This window comes from Haliotis cracherodii, unplaced genomic scaffold, assembly GCF_022045235.1.
Source record: "Haliotis cracherodii isolate W230 unplaced genomic scaffold, xgHalCrac1.p SCAF_14, whole genome shotgun sequence".
NCBI lineage: Eukaryota > Metazoa > Mollusca > Gastropoda > Lepetellida > Haliotidae > Haliotis > Haliotis cracherodii.
Window position 1 is genome coordinate 39,170,807 of NW_027266269.1, and position 19,643 is coordinate 39,190,449.

The 19,643-nt window shown below is 42.8% G+C and overlaps 1 protein-coding gene across 1 annotated transcript; it reads right to left on the reverse strand.

Moving 5' to 3' along the window:
* Nucleotides 1-5,443: 5,443 nt before the first annotated feature.
* Nucleotides 5,444-19,126, reverse strand: LOC139460829 (uncharacterized). Its single transcript, XM_071242302.1, has 13 exons — nucleotides 19,006-19,126; nucleotides 16,678-16,884; nucleotides 15,426-15,674; nucleotides 14,914-15,071; nucleotides 13,803-13,925; nucleotides 12,537-12,648; nucleotides 10,171-10,301; nucleotides 9,445-9,537; nucleotides 7,777-7,851; nucleotides 7,407-7,530; nucleotides 6,615-6,724; nucleotides 5,816-5,977; nucleotides 5,444-5,638 (listed from the first exon to the last, which is right to left on the reverse strand). The coding sequence occupies exons 1-13, from the start codon at nucleotides 19,124-19,126 to the stop codon at nucleotides 5,600-5,602; spliced, it is 1,704 nt and encodes a 567-aa protein (XP_071098403.1). The 3' UTR covers nucleotides 5,444-5,599.
* Nucleotides 19,127-19,643: the final 517 nt, after the last annotated feature.

A 19,643-nucleotide genomic window follows, 5' to 3' on the forward strand; every position in this document is an offset into this window, starting at 1 on the left:
CTGGGTGATCAGCAATCACAACTCAACGTACGGCGAAAACAGTTCACGATGAAAAGGTAATAATTATATTTGTATCGTATCCATGGAAACATCCCCTTAGTAAGCTCAGTTCTTTATATGAACCTCAACTACATAATGAATGGGGGCGGCTTGTGCAACGATCCACGGTGCGACAGGTTCTCTAGTTACAGGATATACAAAACAGTCATGTCTCATGCCTCAGAAAGGCAACCGGGATCACATGGAAAGATGATATCAAAGTTACACACGCCATGCGGAGTTACCCGTGACTGTGCACATTACACATCATATAACGTGTTTAAAGTAGAAGACCTGACACGCGCCCATGGCGATATTTGCTAATATATTTGCTGGTGGACAATCCCAATGAGCACCCCTTCCGATTCATCAATGTACACAAGACTTTTTGACTCGTGTATAATAACGCACTCGTGTGTTATATGCAGCCTTAATTGTGGACAATTCAGTTCTGGAAAATATATCTGTCGTGTATGATACGTACATACTTTTCTTTTGTATCACGTCAGGCTGTCAGCATAAACTACATGTACGAAATTTACAATTTTTCAACTCTGCTTTTGTTCTCACCAAAATTATATTCTATATAAGAGCCTACTATTTCCAATTTTTTAGAGAGCCCTGGACGCTTAATACGTCGAATACGGTAACCTGATAGTGCGTACACGGCTACAGAGAATAGCGCTCCCAGAAGATGGTCATTTTAGATACTTAGATATGAGGAGTTGGTGAGGTGAAATGGTGTTAGACGGAGCGTTCAAGATTGTACTTGGTTGTGTGTGTGTGTCTGTCTGGGTGTCTGCTTGTGCTAGTCGAGAATAATGCCGGTTTATGGTGCTAGCCCATTGAGATACCATGTCGTAGTTTAACATGAACACCCCAATCAAAAATAGTATGCTAACGCTAACCAGTCCTTGTTTTAGCCCATTTTATGCCTAGCGCCAGGGAAGGTAACATTAGTAAGCACATTTGAGCCAACCATCACCCTACTGACGAAGGGGCGAGGTAGGATATCCATTATGTTGGCCCGCTGGATTGTAAAATGTTCAAATTTGCTGAAGACATCGAAATTTACAGGTCTGAAATTTATCAGGAGTTGGGTTAGCCTAGTAGTTAAAAGGTTATCTCGTCAAGTCGAAGACCCAGGTTCGATTCCCCATGGGTATATTGTGTGAAGCCCATTTCTGGTGTCCCCCCCCCCCCCCCCCCCCCGCCCCTCAGTAATGTTTCTGGAATATTGCTAAGAGCGACGTAAAACCTTACTCACTCACTTGTAGGTTTGGGCCTCAAATTATCAAATATAAGGATGGCTGAAAGAAGAAGTTAGATCTCGCGAACTCCAATTGAAAATTTAACTGTTATCCCAAACATCATGGTAGAGCAACGACTAACTCATTTTCAAATATATCAAATACAAGAAAAGTTCTTTCCCGGAATCTCAAAAAACAGACCTTTAACATATTTAAGCCTAAGCCATGCATCTCGTTGTTGGAAGTCTTAAACACGCAGTTGTTGAAAAGAACAAAGGTTACTACTCATTCATTGGACACTTATCTTTTATAATGATTTGTTAAGGCTCTCGTCATTCCTTATTTGCATATTCCAGGGCCCCCAAATGCTCCTTATTCTGTCGTATACTTTACTTGATCGATCATTACATTTTCAAAATGGGAAACAAATGCAACAACTCCACAACTAACTACAAGACGTCAACGCCTGAGAATAACGGTCTCCAGAGTTACAGATAAGCTGCGTATTTGCGTGAAATATTCAAAACCCAATTACTTTCAATTACCTTGCGCACAGAAACGCATGCATTAAATGGAAAACGTAATTGTTTGAAAACAGCACGCGTAAATACAAAAAAATAATTTTTCAGCATGCGTCCAACAGAGCTTATTTCCGAAACACAGTTACGAGCTTTACTTTCCGAGTCAAGCCTATAGATTTACAACAGTTATTTACATCTAAAACATTATTTTATTAATTTTTTTTAAATCTCAAAATGCTTACTCATTTTGGGAAAAACCCAATAGAGTGATTAATAGATGAGTGAAAATATATTAGTTACCCAATGAAAAATGTAATGTGAGGTCCGAAAATGAGATATTGATATTCTATAATTATTATCCAAGGTTTTAAGATTCAAAATACAGTCAGATTTTAAAAGCTTATATGAAGTATATTTCGAGTTATTTTCTACCTCGTTTCTCCATACTTGTAGATATTAATTTTGTAATCATGTTGAGAGTCATCATTTGGCGAGAAGGTAGTAAAACCATTTTGGGATTGTCATATATTACTGAAACGCAGATTGTTCACCTTGTGTTTTACAAAGTTGATCCATTCATGTTTGTAATGTTCAGCTTAATAATCTGATAATAACATTTTATACACAATATACGCCAGTCAATTAGCCAAATAGCGCCAAGTATATGTTGTAACGTCAATAAATATAGGCAATGAACCCGATACTCCATATAACATTTTTCGGAGGTGTACTTTTTAAACACAAGTGATCACGTTTATTTATGCGGGTGTTTGATGACTGCAACGTTCGTGGCAATGAAAGAGGCCGGAACGCCCCCTCACGTATTGACTGTAGGCGACGGAGGACAGCTAAGATTGGAAGGAAAACAATCCCTGAGACGATTAGCATGAAGGCACATGGGGTGTTTCTTTTTTTGCAACAACATTGCTCAATTTATTTGTCAGAGTCAAGCAGCGTTTGTTGCCGATTGTGCCCTTGTTGAGTATCGGTGAATGTGACGACCGTAACAGACAAACAGACAAACGGACAGTGAGTGAGTGATTTGTGCTTAAGGCCGCATCAGCAATCTTGCAGCTATTCCCGGCGAATCAGACGGACAGACAGACACAGTCACGTGGGGTTAAGGCATATGTTAAGTGTTGTATGAACGGATCATGGGATGTAGAAACTTGGCTAATCCGACTCTGACGTCGACGTGGATTAATGTTAGCTGTACCAGTCACTGGATTGTCTGGTCCAGACTCCAATATTTACAGACGGCTGTCATACAGAAGAAATGCTGTGAGTGAGTCGTTAAACAAACAAATAAAAAAACAAACTAACAAACAAACACACCAAGTGACTCGATATCTAGTTTCTCGACTCCATCGAACAATCTGCATATGTAGATGTATTGTCCATTACCATGAAGGGTCCCTTCACTATACACATGTACGCCCACGTCCATTACTGAACTCTTGTGCAAGGGCAAATGTTAATATCCGCGATTCAAGCTTCTCATAGTTTCAACACAATTGAATAGCAACTATACGACTGCTGCATTCTCCGTAACTAATGAAAGTTATAAGACTGCCCGTATACAACCATGCTTTCTCTTCAATGTCGACAAGACCGCCTCCGTGGTCTAGTGGTATAGCGTCCGCCCGGAGAGCGGAAGGTCTTTGGTTCGATCCCCGGCCGCGTCATACCAAAATACGTATAAAGAGGGTACTTGGTTTTACCCTGCTGGCGCTCGGCATAGAGGGGCTAAAACAAGGACTGGTCGGCTCGTAGTCAGTATACTGTGTCTGAGTGGGTATTCATGTTAAACTGCGGCATGGTATCTCAGTGAGCTATCACTCTTAATCGGTATCAGTCCGGACTAGTACAAGCAGCCACAAACACACGTGCATGCACGTCGCTATATAAGTGTGAAAATCCAGGGTAGAATAGGTCTTCAGCAACCCATGCTTGCCATAAAAGGCGACTGTGCTTGTCGTAAGAGGCGACTAACGGGTTCGGGTGGTCAGCCTCGCTGACTTGGTTGATGCATGACATCGATCCCAATTGCGTGGATCGATGCTCAGGATGTCAATCACTGGTCTCATCATCAGCTCCGGGTCCTTACCAGCCCAGACAGCGTATAAGACTTCTCCCAGGAAGCACTCGTGAAGATTCCGCGGTAGAATAGGTCTTCAGCAACCCATACTTGCCGTAAAAGGCGACTATGCTCGTCGTAAAAGGCGACTAACGAGATCGGGTGGTCAGGCTGACTTGGTTGATGCATGTCATCGATCCCAATTGTGTGGATTGATGCAGACAGCTGATGATATTAATCACTGGAGTTTCTGGTCCAGACTCGATTATTTACAGACCGCCGTCATATGGCTGTACTATTGCTGAGTGCGGCTTACAACCACAAACAAACCAACCATTTATTTGTATGATGATCCTCTTGTGAAGCATGACGCATGATGAAAACAAGGCATTCCACAGTTTTCCTAAAAGAGCCAAGGATGCGGGACACCATCTCAATGCCAATGTTGATTTTGTTGCTCTCAGCTTGGATGCAGTCGGCTGGCCTGAAAATTGAAACAGAAAGCTTTCTGTTTGCTGCTCAGGACCAGTCACTTCCCACTCGAAACCGTCAATGTGTGATTTTGCATCAAAATGATAATATGAAATGTAGATTATGTTATGATTTTAAGAGAATGTTCAGCACGATGTCAATGGATGCCAAGCTTGGCACACACAAAGTATCTGAAGCGACGTGATGGGGTGGCTGGATCCTGATATTACCGTTTTCGCCATGCTTGTGGTTTTGACACAGAGGTCCATCCATGGTCCGACCCAGAACATGTAGAGGGCGTCATGGAAAATAATAAATACAATATCCTTTAGAATTGGCCCGTGTACAACCTCAGACCTGTCAAGGCCAACAAACCTGATCTTGTCTTTTTTGATAAATATAATGAAATCACTTATATGATTGACTTTTCTGTCCCTTTTGACACTAATGTGATTGACAAGATTCAGGATAAACATGGCAAATATGCGGACCTCTCTTTCGAAATGTCACGCTTGCATCCCAAGTACCAAGTTGTCCGACTCCCTATGTTCTCGGGGCCTTAGGTTTGGTACCTCCCAATCTGTTGACTGACATTGGGAGAGTACCCGGGTTTGCTGCCAGGAATACAACCCTTCTGACAATCTGGGTAATGCAGAAGGCTGCAGTGTTGGGGAATCTTCACGCTATCATAAATGGTCTGAGTGGGTTCAAGTAGGCAGCGCTTCCTGGGTTTTGTTTGTTTGTTTGTTGTTTAACGCCGCACTGAGCAATATTCCAGCTATATGACGGCGGTCTGTAAATAATCGAGTCTGGACCAGACAGTCCAGTGACTGACATCCTGAGCATTAATCCACACAATTGGGATCGATGACATGCATCAACCAAGTCAGCGAGCCTGACCACCCGATCTCCTTAGTCGCCTTTTACGACGAGCATAGTCGCCTTTTACGGCAAGTATGGGTTGCTGAAGACCTATTCTACCGCGGAATCTTCACGGGTGCTTCCTGGGAGAATTCTTACACGCTGTCTGGGCTGGTAAGGACCCTGAGCTGATGATGAGTCTAACCAACCTGACAGTGCCATTGTTTTATTTAAATCTGTACATAATAGTAGAAGTAATAATAGTAGTAGTAATAATAGTAGACGCAGTAGTAGTACTATCAGCAGTAGTAGTAGGTGTTGTAGTGGTGGTAGTAGTAGTTGGTGGTTCTAGTGGTGTTGACCACACCAAAGCCATTGCATCAGGTTCGCGTGATGTCCATCGCCGTTAGAGTTATGTTCTGAAGCGAAAACAGAATAGGGGTGTGATATTTCACCTGTCTGTGACTACCGCCAGACAACTGACAACTGACAACGTTACTATCCAGAAGTAACGGGAGAAGACGGGAAATAGCGATTTGCTCTGTGACATAATCTAATCCTCTATATTAGATTCCTCCGAGCGAATCTACACCAACCTTTCCGAGACTTAGGACAAAGTGCCCTCCATCGATGTCCCCGTACAGTAGGCCGAAGGATGCATCCACAGACATGTGCGGCATAGTCCTTGACAAGAAGGGAGAGGCGTGCTGGTACATATACGACCATCTGGCGTTAATGGAAGACTTTGTGGTTATTATCTAAACATAAAGAACAATTCCATTGGCGGCCCAAGCAATTTCTTTGGCATTTATGTTTCCATAAATAGAAGCAAAATATTAGGCCACGCCCACTAAAAACCTGCTATACCCTGATTGGTCGGGGCGTGCGTTCCATTATTAGACGGATGTCGTACTTTTGTCTACAATTGTTTTGTATGTTAATCCCAATATTATTTAACAATATCTTGTCCAGGTACCAAAGTTCGATGCGCAGATTGCGTCCCCTAGCTAGGGTTAGTAATTCCCCTCGATTATAAAACGTGGGGTGGTCGTCTCTATACATGCGCTCGTTGTTTTAACAAACGTTTTAATCAACGTTTACAAAGTGAACCACTTTGGGCTTTCGTCCTATCTTCTAAATTGGTGTTCAGATTTAAAGATTACCTGAAACTGGGTTACGACGATTGATGAAAATCGTGGACGTATTCCCCTTTGGAGAATACATTGCTATAGGCCTGAGCGTGGGATGGCAGTTTGGCTGAAGTGGAACTGCACATCAAATATGGCTATTTTGTACGCCTAAACAATCATCTTTTCACTTTGCTGATTTTAAGGGGTTTTTTTCATTCTGATTTGTTTAAGAAGTGGGTAAACCACTCCGCGCGTCACCACGTACCTGAATGTTAGTGATCTGCATAGGGGAGATGTTGCCATGTCGGTAGACCGTCCTCGCAAAGGCCTGTTTAAACCCATTAGGATCCGCCATCACTGCAGCGGCATGGTCGACTTGAGACACAAAGACCAGTATACTCAGGAGAAGATATAACGGAACAGGAACGGGATATGTGAGTGAGTGAGTGAGTGAGTGAGTGAGTGAACGAGTGAACCAGCGAGTGAGTGAGTGAGTGAGTGGGTGATGTCCGGAAATGAATCACCGTATTGAAGCAACGCTTGCATCAACAACTGCGCTATCTCACCGCCCCGCTGTATTGAACACGTTAGTAAATCATTAGAGTGTGTCCAACTGTTTCATTCTCTTAGTAAGTGAGTTTTTAGTTTGAGAACATTAAAATGTATAAACTATAATTTAAGAACGGCTTATAGAATCAACGTAGCTATCCAAGTAAAGTCACCAGACTAGCAACCATGGGGACCTCTGTCACCTGCACAGTCCCCGGCAGTACTTTCCCCTTTAGTCAATGGCGATAGTTTGCAAGCTAGGCCGAAAATGTAACATGATAAACATACAACGTTTAAACATCTTGCATGGAGACAAATACGTTGAACGATGAAGAACTTACATACCCTCTCAGTGGCATACTTATTCTACGTTACTTCATGTCGGGAATGTCGGGAATAGAACCCGGGTCTTCGGCGTGACAAGCGAACACTGTGACCATGTAGTTACTCAACACCTCCCATCCCCCCCCCCCCCCCCCCCCCCCCAGGTATGGTTAGAACTCCCTACCTGGGAAGTAGATTACAAAGTCATGTCTCTGCGACGGTACAAAACATGCACTCAAGTCTGTCTTCCATATATCGTGCCAGCCTTGACTGTAGTCGTAGTAATTGTAGATTGTTTTGTTTCGAGTCTGAAATGAAAGCGAACATTTTGGAGTGAAGATCTCCGATGTCGAGATAAGTGGATGTGTTCTGAGGCAGATCTACAAACACCAAACATCAAACAATAGCCAGTAAATATTACAATTATCGTATTTCCCGTATTTGACCCTCAGGTATCCATCAAATTCGCGCAAGCCGTTGATTAATTGTTTGTTGTTTAACAAACACTGAGCACTATTAACCAATAGATTCGTTTGGGCCAGATTCATTATTACCTCGAGTGTCGTCACCTCCTTTCTAACTGGGAAACCGGAAATGGAATTGAAACCTGCGTTCTCTTCCCATCCACGCTGCAAACACAAATATATGAAAATTAGAAAAGTGCAACATTCTAACATTAGTCAAGCGATAAACGGCCTCATTTACTTGTCGGTTACCGTGGACGTGTATTCAGTCGTGATCAACTACGTTCCAGTTCAGATCAGTTCGGACAAAAAGAATATTATTCGCCTTGAGAAACTAAAACCACATGTATCCATTGTGAGACCACTACTGCTTATTAAACTGTAAAAACCAAATTGCAGATTGTAACGTCGTTGAACGAAAGATCAAAGAGTTTACTCATCGCTCACACTTTAAATAACACATTAACCATAAGTTAAAGACTTACGATATTATCATGCGATGATCGAGAGTACCCTTCATCAATAATATGTAAATTTGATATTAATTACATGTAATATCTATTACAGAATGTTGAAATTACGTGCCCTATCTTGTGATGGTATATTCAATTCTACGAAGAGACTTAGGCGTTAGGTCAAATTAGTTATCCGTTATGTTGTACATTTACAGCAAGTTGCATGACAATTGAACATTATATACCCGGGCAATATTATTTAGGCAAACGAATCACAGCGCCCTTGTCGTTGCTTCTTGTTGGTAGACAGGACTTTGGTGGCTTCCCACATGATGTTAACTGTCGACAAAGAAAACCACAAGAAGCCCTTGACATCAGGAGACACCAGCCAGCCATGAACAGTGACCGGGGAACCTTTCTGCCTATTGCTTAATCAGCTAATCCTTCTACAGGTGCTACACATCCACCTGGCTTCCATTGCCCATTGCCCTTTCGACTCTTCCGTCCATTCTATTACCTATCTATGATAACTTACGTTCTATCAGCGCTAATTACTGTTAAATGTTGGCCTCTATTGTCTCTTGCTAGTCACCTATCAGCGCCAATCATCTGTTGTTGGCTTCCCTTGTTAGTTATCTCTCACGCCCCCCCCCCCCCAAAAAAAAAAAAAAAACAACAACAAAAAAACCAAAAAAAACAACAACCCTCAACCACCCTCAACAACCCTGCTTGTCGTACAGTGTAAGAGGCGACTGACCAGATCGGGGGCACGTGGTCAGGTTCGCTGATTTGTTTGATACATGTCATCGTATCCTAATTGCGTAGATCGATGCTCATGATGTCAATCACTGGATTGTCTAAGATACGATGACATGCATCAACCAAGTCAGTGAGCGGCCAAAACTTTCATGTCCTCTGAGAAACTTTGATGAGTGTACACAGCCACACTTTGACCAAGAAAACTTGGACAACGTTTAACAATTTGGTTTGGGAGTTCCGGGAAAGCAAAAAAGTAGATCCTTTGTCACGGGTAACGTTTTGTTTGTTTGTTTGTTTGTTTGTTATTTAAAGCCGCACTCAGCAATATTCCAGCTATATGGCGGCGGTCTGTAAATAATCGAGTCTGGACCAGACAATCCAGTTATTGACATCATGAGCATCGATCCACGAAATATTGGGATACGATGACATGTATCAATCAAGTCGAATGTTCAGTTCTTTACGTATACGTACATCCCGCATGTGACTCAATGAACCTGTCAAATGACTCTGACAAAGCGCTAGAGACTAGAGTCCGTCTTACCGCAGCCATGTATAGTTCTGTGATAGAGTGAGGTTTAACATCATTAGGCAGCAAGGCTTTGAACACGTCGCATCTGATACCACGTGACATCCTCTGAAGGAGAAGACACGTGGCAAATCAAGACAGGTGCATGTCACGTAGTCAACATTACGTTTCTTCGAGAAATTGTGAATTGGTTTATTGCTTGCCCCTGTTCTGAGCTTCATTTCAAGTATGAATTTTGTTACATATATTCTTTAATAAGATAACGTTATTTCTGGGTCAATCCAGGTGTAACGACTCGTGGTATAATATTTCAATTATTTCACGGCGTGTCAGCCATTCTTGGTGAAGCCACAGTCACGGGTATCGTGCTGACGAACATAGAAGCATATCAACGACGAATGTTTCACCAATGTTCGCCCGACACGCAGAAGGCCCGGGCTCGATTCACCCTAAGCGTAAAATCTGTGAAGCCCATTTCCGCCGTGATATTGCTTGAATATTGCTAAATGCGGCCTATCACCATACTCATTAACTCTGAATGAGGGGCGGTCGGGTAGTCTAGTGGTTAAAGTGTTCGGTCGTGTCCGGGTTCGATTCCTGACATGGGTACAATTTGTGGAGCCCATTTCCGGTGTCCCCAGCCGTGATATTGCTAGAATATTGCTAAAAGCGGTGTAGAATCGAACTCACTCACTCACTCTGATTGACAGGTTTTTTGGGAGAGGGGATATGGTGACGCACCTGCCCCACATAAGTGAAGGCATCTTGTAGGTACAGGTCTGATTCTGGCTGATCATAAATACCATTGTACTCGTTGGTGACCTGTGTTACCGCACAGTTTCCAAGCTCCGTGTCGACGGTGTACGTCCATGCTGTCACAGATAGAAAAGGCAATGCCTGTCAAGTGGGCTCGTCACAATGTATTTATTGGATATGTCCCCATTCTTTAAAGAAAATGAATGTTAAATTCTAGTTATCATTTCAACCTAACTTTTCCCAACATTTATACACAAATACACCGAATTTGTTGAAATCTTAGGTACATTATGCGTAGGGATAAATTTATTCCTAAGCCGTGTGAACAAATCAAAAAGACCTTTAACTTCTTTTAGGAAGATTCATTCGCGGAAAATAAGTTTTTTTGGAAATATTCGATAAAAAAATAATTGAACGATGTGTTGTCGCAAGTTTAAACTGTTACAATTACAACACGACTGATTCATTCAGTGGTATTTGATAGTATCTATGGTATCATTCAACAACTAGGATTCGAACTCATCCGAGGTCGTCAAGCGGGCGGACAGATTACACCAGTCCATTTTATTTGGCGTCGCTGTCACTTTGAACGAAATCCGGCGTCTTTTGAATTGAATCGTACTTGGGGAATAACAGGATATACTTTGATCATTTCGGTGCTATTAAGCTTAGTTCAGACGCAACTACAAAAAAGCTAACTGAGGCATCGTGACTATCTGGACATGTGAGGGCCCTGTACCACGTGGGACTTTGCCCAACAGATCAAGCTTGCACTGTGTTCAGTGTGATGGGTGAAATGTTTCCTAGAATTATTATTTCAACAGTCCGAAGGATAATTATTTTTTCATGTTTTTTTACGAATTATCTGGGACTTCATTTTGTGGGACAAAATCTCAGACCCCCTCCAGAATATGAAATGGTCGGCCCCAAGCTGTTTTCTGTGTGAGTTAGATGACCTTTTGTGTGACGGTCGAGTGATATCAACCAACCGAAGAGGAGTCGAACACGAAGAGGTGAGGTGAGGTGAAATGGGGTTTAACGTCGCGTGCAAGATTATTGCACTTATATAGTCCGGACTGATGCCGATTTATATTGCTAGCTCACTGAGATACCATGCCGCAGTTTAACATGAATACCCACTCAGACACAGTATACTGACTCCGAGCCGACCAGTCCTTGTTTGAGCCCCTTAATGCCGAGCGCCAGGCAGGGTACGAACACGAAGAAGGTTTCGATGTTTTAGTGTACCTGACATTTTTCAGTATAAATATTCTGATGCTAAGATTGCGCTTAGATGTTGATGCAGTGCGCCACTATTTCTCTTGTATCTCCCGTGTGTTGTTATAAATACACTGGACCTATCGTTCCCATACAATCACTGTATAACGAGTATGACTGTACCCTGTACCGTCACGATCACATCCTATGTTAGACAGGAGTGAGTGAGTGGGTTTTACGCCGCTTTTAGTAATATTACCTCAGTCACGACAAGGGACACCAGACATGGATCACATTGTACCTATGTGGAGACTCGTACCAGATCTTCGACGTGACAAGCTAACGCTTTTACCAACAGGCTATCCCATTAAAAGTGAATCTGTCCCTTTTTCCCACCTGAATTCAAAACAATTGTTAAAATATCCAAATACAATTTTTTCTCGTCCCTTGTATGCACTTAATGCATAAACAAACGTATCCACCGATGTTTGATGGTGGCTTATAATGACACAAACTATTTGCTGTGCAGAGTTGCATCACGACGCGCCGTGATATAACAAGAATATTGTTAAAAGCGTTCTTAAACCCAACTCACTCACTCGCTCACTCCAAAGAAGAGAACATAAAATGCTGCATATCAACATTACATCGAACAGCTAAATTAAACCAGTCGTCAATAAGGCTACTCTATCTGACTTGGGAAACCTTGGATGTTTGTGCAGAAAACACGTTTAACAGTTTCCAACGTATCATATCCTTTAAGTTATAGTTTGCCCTAAACAGTGCCTCGAGGTAGATCACATGGAAAGATAACCCTCTCTATTATCGTGAAACAAGGCTCAAATCCTAAAGGTGAAACCAGTGTCATGGTTGATGTTAATAAGGCTTTTGAGAACTTCAATCGGTTTCGAAATCTGACATCTAATTGCCTCAATAAACCAAGCCTTCATTATAAACCACGCCTTCATTACTAGATTGGGAGGTCAAAGTTCGCTCATGGCTCATCTCACGCGAATTGTCAGATCTTTACCCAGAGAACAATCTTTTCTAAACTGATGTTTTTGAGGTTGTACACAGCGTCCCTCCATCACGTAGCGTCACTCACTATATTTGTTTGCTGTCTATATAAATACCTGTATTAAAGTCGCGGATATATATCAGCTGGTTGTATGGGTGTTGGGACGGGTGTGTGACGTCAGGCGTGTAGTCGACCCTCATTAGATGCAGGTCATCGTCGTAGGAGAACTGAAACACCACGAGTGAGTGAGTGAGTGAGTGAGTGGGTGGGTGGGTGGGTGAGTGAGTGAGTGAGTGAGTGAGTGAGTGAGTGAGTGGGTAAGGGAGTGAGTGAGTGAGTGACAGAGTGAGTGAGTGAGTGAGTGAGTGAATGGGCGGGTGTGTGGGTGGGTGAGGTATTACTAAAGATTGCGATATCACGTTAGGTGGCTATATTATTACGTAAACATAAAGACAACGTCAAATATTATGCATGTGATATGACAATGTGAAAAAAAACCAAGACAATATTATAAATGTGAATGTTAAAACTGTACAGCTTAAAAGTCTTCATATCAACATGTTCTGAAAAGTGTAAAATGTTCCATAGAGAAGAATGTCATCTTATCGCACACTCATCTCTGTCATAATCAATGCAGAAGTAGGGATGATGGATCTGATAATAAGGTCATTAAACGAAAGTTACCCTCAACCATCATCGAAGCACATACTGACAACTTGGTAGAAGGCATGCACAAATTCCCCTACTATAGTATATACCTCAAACACAAAATGTAGGCATACAAAAAATATTTATTATGACTTATAAGATTCCTTTAACAGGTTAAATGGGTATCAAGTTGAATTTTCTGGCATTTTGAAGAAGAATTCATTAATTTCTAAAAGTTCAACTTGTTGCCATGGAAAAATATTTTTTTTGATAAATTTCTAAAATTTCTAAATAGCAAAAGGCACCAGTTCAGCATGTACCTGACAGACCTGCAAAGTTTCATGAAAAAATATTGAACGGTTTCTGAGTTATGCTCCGGAAACGAACCCTACCCTCACAGAACCTAAGTCCATCTTGTTGCCATGGAAACGTAAACAAATAAAAAATTCTAAAATCCCTAAATAGCAAAAGGCACCAGTTAAGTATGTACCTGACAGACCTGCAAAGTTTCATGAGAAAATATTGAATGGTTTCTGAGTTATGCTCCGGAAACGAAACGTGAGTGACGGACGGACGGACGGAGCCTGTTTCTATATCCCCCGCCAACTTCGCTTAAATGCACATATACAAATATCGGATTTGTATGGCAAATCCTTCCACAAGTAATATTCTGGTTATGATTTCATAGACTGTCTCAATTACTCTTTACCAGATGAAGACACCAGGAACTTACCCGCCTCCAGTGCACGGCTTGGCGAGAAGGCAGGACTACTTCACTCGCCACTGAGAATGAACTTGGAACCGTAGGGAGGTTGCGTGTCGTAGCTCTGTCGTAACAATAGGTGCCTGAGGGCGTCTGAAGCCATCAATGGGATTATTGTCAGGGCTTCAGCAGGTCACATGAAGTGTGGGGAAACAGTACATATGGTAGAGATGTAACATAAAGTCCTCTTGAAGAAGCTGCCATTTTGTCGCACATATTACATCGCATATAAATATCAAATGGTCGATCCGTTACAGATGAACAGATTCGTTATTCCTCTTATAACCAGACCTTCAGAAATCGTATAGGAAGGAGACAGAATGCACCACACGATGCCTCATAGTTGCATCACAACATCGAGAATTTACACTATGACAGAAATACATATGTGTATCTCTTCAGGTGCAGTTATGAATTATGTTAGCTTGTCTGCGTGTTGTGCAACGCGTCAGCCAGTAACATTTCAGTATATCACGGCGGTCTCGGGTCTCACCTCTGGACCAAAAAAGGTGGCTGATATCATGAACCAATTACCATCGGTCGTAGTGCGGTGGCACAAAACCAAGTCACCGACTCTAAATCTCTCTTTCGACATTCAAAGCAGATTCGACATTCCAAGTGATTTGAGTGCTCATGGATTGGTTATAAAACCCCTTATTTTCAGAGTACCTTAGGGAGTGCAGAGTTGCGTCCCTCAAGCGATCAAGGATCAGTTGATCGTGAAATCGTTTTCCAGGTCTCTTCGACTTGCGTCAGTTTAATCCCAGACCAGGCTGACACGCCGTGATGTTAATCATGCAATATTGATCTAAGCGACGTTTAATCCAACTTACTAAAATTCGGGTTAGAATCGGTCTTCAGAACTGATGCTAGTCGTAAGAGGCGACTGACGGGTTCTGGTGGTCAGACTCGCTGATTTGTTGATGCATATCATCGTATCCCAGTTGCTCTTAATGTCAATGACAGGATTGTCTGGCCCAGACTCAACTATCTACTGATCGGCGTTAAAAATCACACAAACAGAAATGATGACTACATGATCATACAGTGCACTACCGCCTCTCCGTCACCTGGAGCTCACCGTGAACACATCGACAGGGACGGTGGTTTGGAAGTCGGAAAAGATGAACTCCCTATTGATGCGAGATGTGTAAGTGGAGTTGACATGAACGGCGCCCTTTACACTGGCCTTGACGGGCACGACGACGTTGTCTGCGGATATCCAGCCAGAGGAGGCACCTGTGTGAGGCAGCACATTCATTGGGTGAGTGAATGTTTGTTTGTTTCTTGTTAACAAACGACTAACGTTGAGGCGACTAACGAGATAGGGTGGTCAGGCTTGCTGACTTGGTTGATGCATGTCATGGTATCCCAATTGCGTGGATCGATGTTCATGTTATCAATCACTGGATTGTTGGGACATGACTCGATTGTTACAGACCGCTGTCATATAGCTGGAATATTGCTGAGTGCGGCGTTAAACCAACCAACCAACCAACCAACCAACCAACAAACAAACATGTCAAACACGTACTACTTTGTCGCAACTGACACAATTCGCTGACTTAACCACAAGCAGACATGGTAACTTACTGAACTGCCACACAATCAGCAGTGTAGTGTCTGTGTCGGACTTGTAGGAACAGGATTTCCACGAATCTACTGTTATCCCGTCTTGGCTTACAATCTGCCCGAGCGGCACTTCCGGTACACCATCACCAAATCGCAGAGCCCGACTGGCGGAAAATATATGCTCTGTGCCATTGGCGTACTTTGTCATCCCAAATATGCTCTTGTCAGTGCTCTTAGCCAGGTCGTTGACGTGACAGCGTGGTGAGGAGTCTGAAGAGAACATTTAGTGCAAAACAGGGAAAAAGCACTGTAAGGGGCGGACCATATGAAAATCCAAAATGGAGGGATTGGCTGGGGTTTGTGTTAAGTCAACTATTGGAAGGCATGATGCCTCAATTGTTCACTCACAGATAATCTGTGGATCTCTCCCAAAATATTCCACTTAAGAACGTACAGAAGTGAAACAGATGCTAGTAATCAGCCCCAAACACTTTATATCCCCCCAAAACACTTTATATCCCCCCCCCCCCCCCCCCCCGCCCCCCGACCCGCCCTCTCCCACGTTTCATAGTTACTGGGTAGTCGGTCCCGGCACACATTGTCATCATGGCCTTTTTAACGTCTGAAGTTTCAGTCATCTGGTAATGATTCCTAGAGTAACTTTCCACAGATGCTAGCTGATATGGGAAATTCCATCCGTAGGTCCTACTGATTTGTGGATTTAATTTTATTGTTTCCACGCCGCCTGACGTCATATCAATATATCAATGCCCTCAGATGATAATGCCATTCCTGATGCTGAACACGAGAATGACTGATACCTCCCTTTCGCTCACAAGACGCCGAGCTATGCATGTTATTACAGTACAGGTAAAATGGGGTTTGACGTCGCGTTCAAGATTATTGCACTTATATGCCGACTTGCATTTGCATGAATGCACGTGTGTGTGTCTGGGTTTTACGTGTGTGCGTGTGTACGTGTGTATATGTCGCTGCTAGTACTAGTTCGGACAAATGACGATTTTATTCTGCTAGCTCTCTGAGTTACCCTGGGTCAATATTCCATTTAGAGACAGCATACTGACTCCCCCCACCCCCCACCCCCCAACCCAATGCCAAACGCCAGGCATTGCACAGTCGTAAGTCATGACTTAATTCCGCTCTTCTTACAGCATTCGAGCTAAACATTATAGAGCATTACAGATTTCAAATCCTTGACATGTCTTTTCAAACTATATTGAAAACTATGTTTAGAACTATATTAGACACAGACCTTCCCCGCAGTCCTGCAGGACGATCAACTCATTGGTGTCATACAGGAAGATCAGCTTGGTCTGTACGCCCTCCACCCACTGTATGACGGCGCCCCGGTTGCCAACATCGTCGTAGTACTCCTGCATGTCCATGCTGTAGTTGCTGTCCAGGAAGTTGGCCTCGATTCTTACACTCCATTGGCGAGGCAGGTCCGGCTTCTTGGGCCCTTGACATACAAGTTACATGATGGTAGGAGTGTGTACATCATGGAAGAATACCCACATCTACATGGTTCGTAGAAACACTTAAGGAATGCCAAAACGTATCCGCCTGGTATAAATAGCGGAAGAACGCCTACCATACTCGATTTGTAGAAATAGTGGAGGGACATGAAAACCTACCACGGTCAAAGAAATACTTGAAGAACGCAGACACTGCTCCATTTGTAGAAATAGCACGGAAACTCCCAAACCTACCAGGGTCGTTGAAACAGTGGAGGAATATACATTCTACTCGGTTCGTCAAAATAGCACGGGAACTCCCACACACACACCGTTCGTAAAACTATTGGCGGAACGGCCACCATACTCGTTTTGTAGAAATAGCAGAGTATCGGCTAAACCTACCGTGTTCGTATAAATAGTGTAGATACGCCCCAACCAACCATGTTCGTATAAATAGCGTAGGAACGCCCCAACGTACCATGTTCGTATAAATAGTGTAGTGACGCCCCAACGTACCATGTTCGTATAAAAAGTGTAGAAACGCCCCAACCAACCATGTTTGTATTAGTAGTGTAGGAACGCCCCAACCAACCATGTTTGTATTAGTAGTGTAGGAACGCCCCAAAGTATCATGTTCGTATAAATAGTGGAGGGACGCCCCAACCTACCATGTTCGTATAAGAAGTGTAGAAACGCCCCAACCTACCATGTTTGTATTAGTAGTGTAGGAACGCCCCAACCAACCATGTTCGTATAAATAGTGTAGGGACGCCCCAAAGTATCATGTTCGTATAAATAGTGTAGGGACGCCCCAACCTACCATGTTCGTATAAATAGTGTAGGAACGCCCCAGCCTACCATGTTCGTATAAATAGTGTAGAAACGCCCCAACCAACCATGTTCGTATAAATAGTGTAGGAACGCCCCAACGTACCATGTTCGTATAAATAGTGTAGATACGCCCCAACTCACCATGTTCGTATAAATAGTGTAGATACGCCCCAATGTACCATGTTCGTATAAATAGTGTAGATACGCCCCAATGTACCATGTTCGTATAAATAGTATAGGAACGCCCCAACGTACCATGTTCGTATAAATAGTGTAGATACGCCCCAAACAACCATGTTCGTATAAGTAGTGTAGGAACGCCCCAAAGTATCATGTGTCTATAAATAGTGTAGAGACGCCCCAACGTATCGTGTGCGTATAAATAGTGACGATACGCCCCAACCTACCATGTTCGTATAAATAGTGTAGGAACGCCCCAAAGTATCATATTCGTATAAATACTGTAGAAACGACCCAACCTACCATGTTCGTATAAATAGTGTAGGAACGCCCCAACGTACCATGTTCGTATAAATAGTGTAGATACGCCCCAACCAACCATGTTTGTATAAATAGTATAGGAACGCCCCAAAGTATTATGTTCGTATAAAAAGTGTAGGAACGCCCCAACGTACCATGTTCGTACAAATAGTGTAGATACGCCCTAACCTACCATGTTCATGGAAATAATGGAGGAAAGCTCACCCTACTCACTTCATAGAAATATGCAATTAATTAGTCACGTGTGTCATGTTAACACCAGTTCCTTAGGTTTCAATCACCCACTTCAAAAGAAAACATGAGTTAATGGGTTGGTTGTGTCTGAAGACGCACAAGTCTAAATATGGCCTTCCACTGCATGAGAAAATAATTCACTGTAAACAGTAATAGCAATCACAGATGGCTTCCGGAAAGGATACATATGCCCAACATGTCTTTGTGTTTGGCTTATGGGCAATTTAAAAGCCAGGGACAGGGTAAATGAGATGCTGTCAAGGTACAACTACCACCAGTCAGTCTATTTAGAAAACCAACAACTTGGAGAGTGCTAAACCAACTACCATCAACTCGTTCAGTTTTTGTTTTGTCAAATATCTCAGAATCAATTCCTCACACAAAAGTTATACATTGCAACAATTCTAAAATAGCCAAAAAATGCTCCAGGCTGAATAACACTCAATCTTTCACTCGTAGCTGTCGCACCAAATGACATCAAGAGTAAAGTACAAGAAAGTATATTGAGTGTTACCCTCATTGAAGTATACTGACGGAGACTCCACTCCACTCCTTACCGAGTCGTGTTCCAGCCTGTTTTATGAAGTCAGTAATTTTGCAAACACTGTCATCCGGTCCAAAATTTGCAGCGGCGACCGTGGCATACAGAAAAATACAGACAGCTTGCAGCACCATCATGCGCTCCTGAAACATGGAGGGATATTTATGTACAGAAACACAGGCCAGCCTGTGTGTCTGCATTGCCGACTGTCTGATGGGTTGCTTAAGACCCGGATCTTCACGGACAAGGATGAGTTGCCGAAGACCGATTCTAAGCCGGATCTTCCCGGAGAACGATACAAATGTGATAGGCGTGGGTTAGTTAAGTGGGCTTTGACTTTGCTTTCATTGAGCCATTCATAGCTGTTCCTACTTGCGTGGATCCAAGTGTGGTTGTGTTTGTAAATAGGTTAAAAAAACTATCAATGCTGTGATTTATTAGCTTATGAATACAGTATCATCGCTATAACATTGGATTCGTACCCAGCACCCGCGGATCCTGACATCCCGCGTGACGGAGGCAATCTTTGTAATCTACCTGTCATCCGTGTATTCTACCAACACGTCAATCTGGCTGAAGGGTTGTCGCCTGAACTTGCAGGCTTCAGGTCATTCTCAAGCATCAGTTATATTTATCTTAAAATAAGGGAACTGT

What these genes read in the sequence shown, in the direction of transcription:
- LOC139460829 (XM_071242302.1), bottom strand. Translation starts at nt 19,126, where the DNA reads ATGATGGTGCTGCAAGCTGTCTGTATTTTTCTGTATGCCACGGTCGCC. An exon ending in AAGCCGTGCACTGGAGGCGG is followed by an intron (nt 12,649 to 13,802) that starts GTAAGTTCCTGG and finishes GTGGTGTTTCAG; the next exon opens with TTCTCCTACGACGATGACCT. An exon ending in AGGAGGTGACGACACTCGAG is followed by an intron (nt 7,531 to 7,776) that starts GTAATAATGAAT and finishes CTTTCATTTCAG; the next exon opens with ACTCGAAACAAAACAATCTA.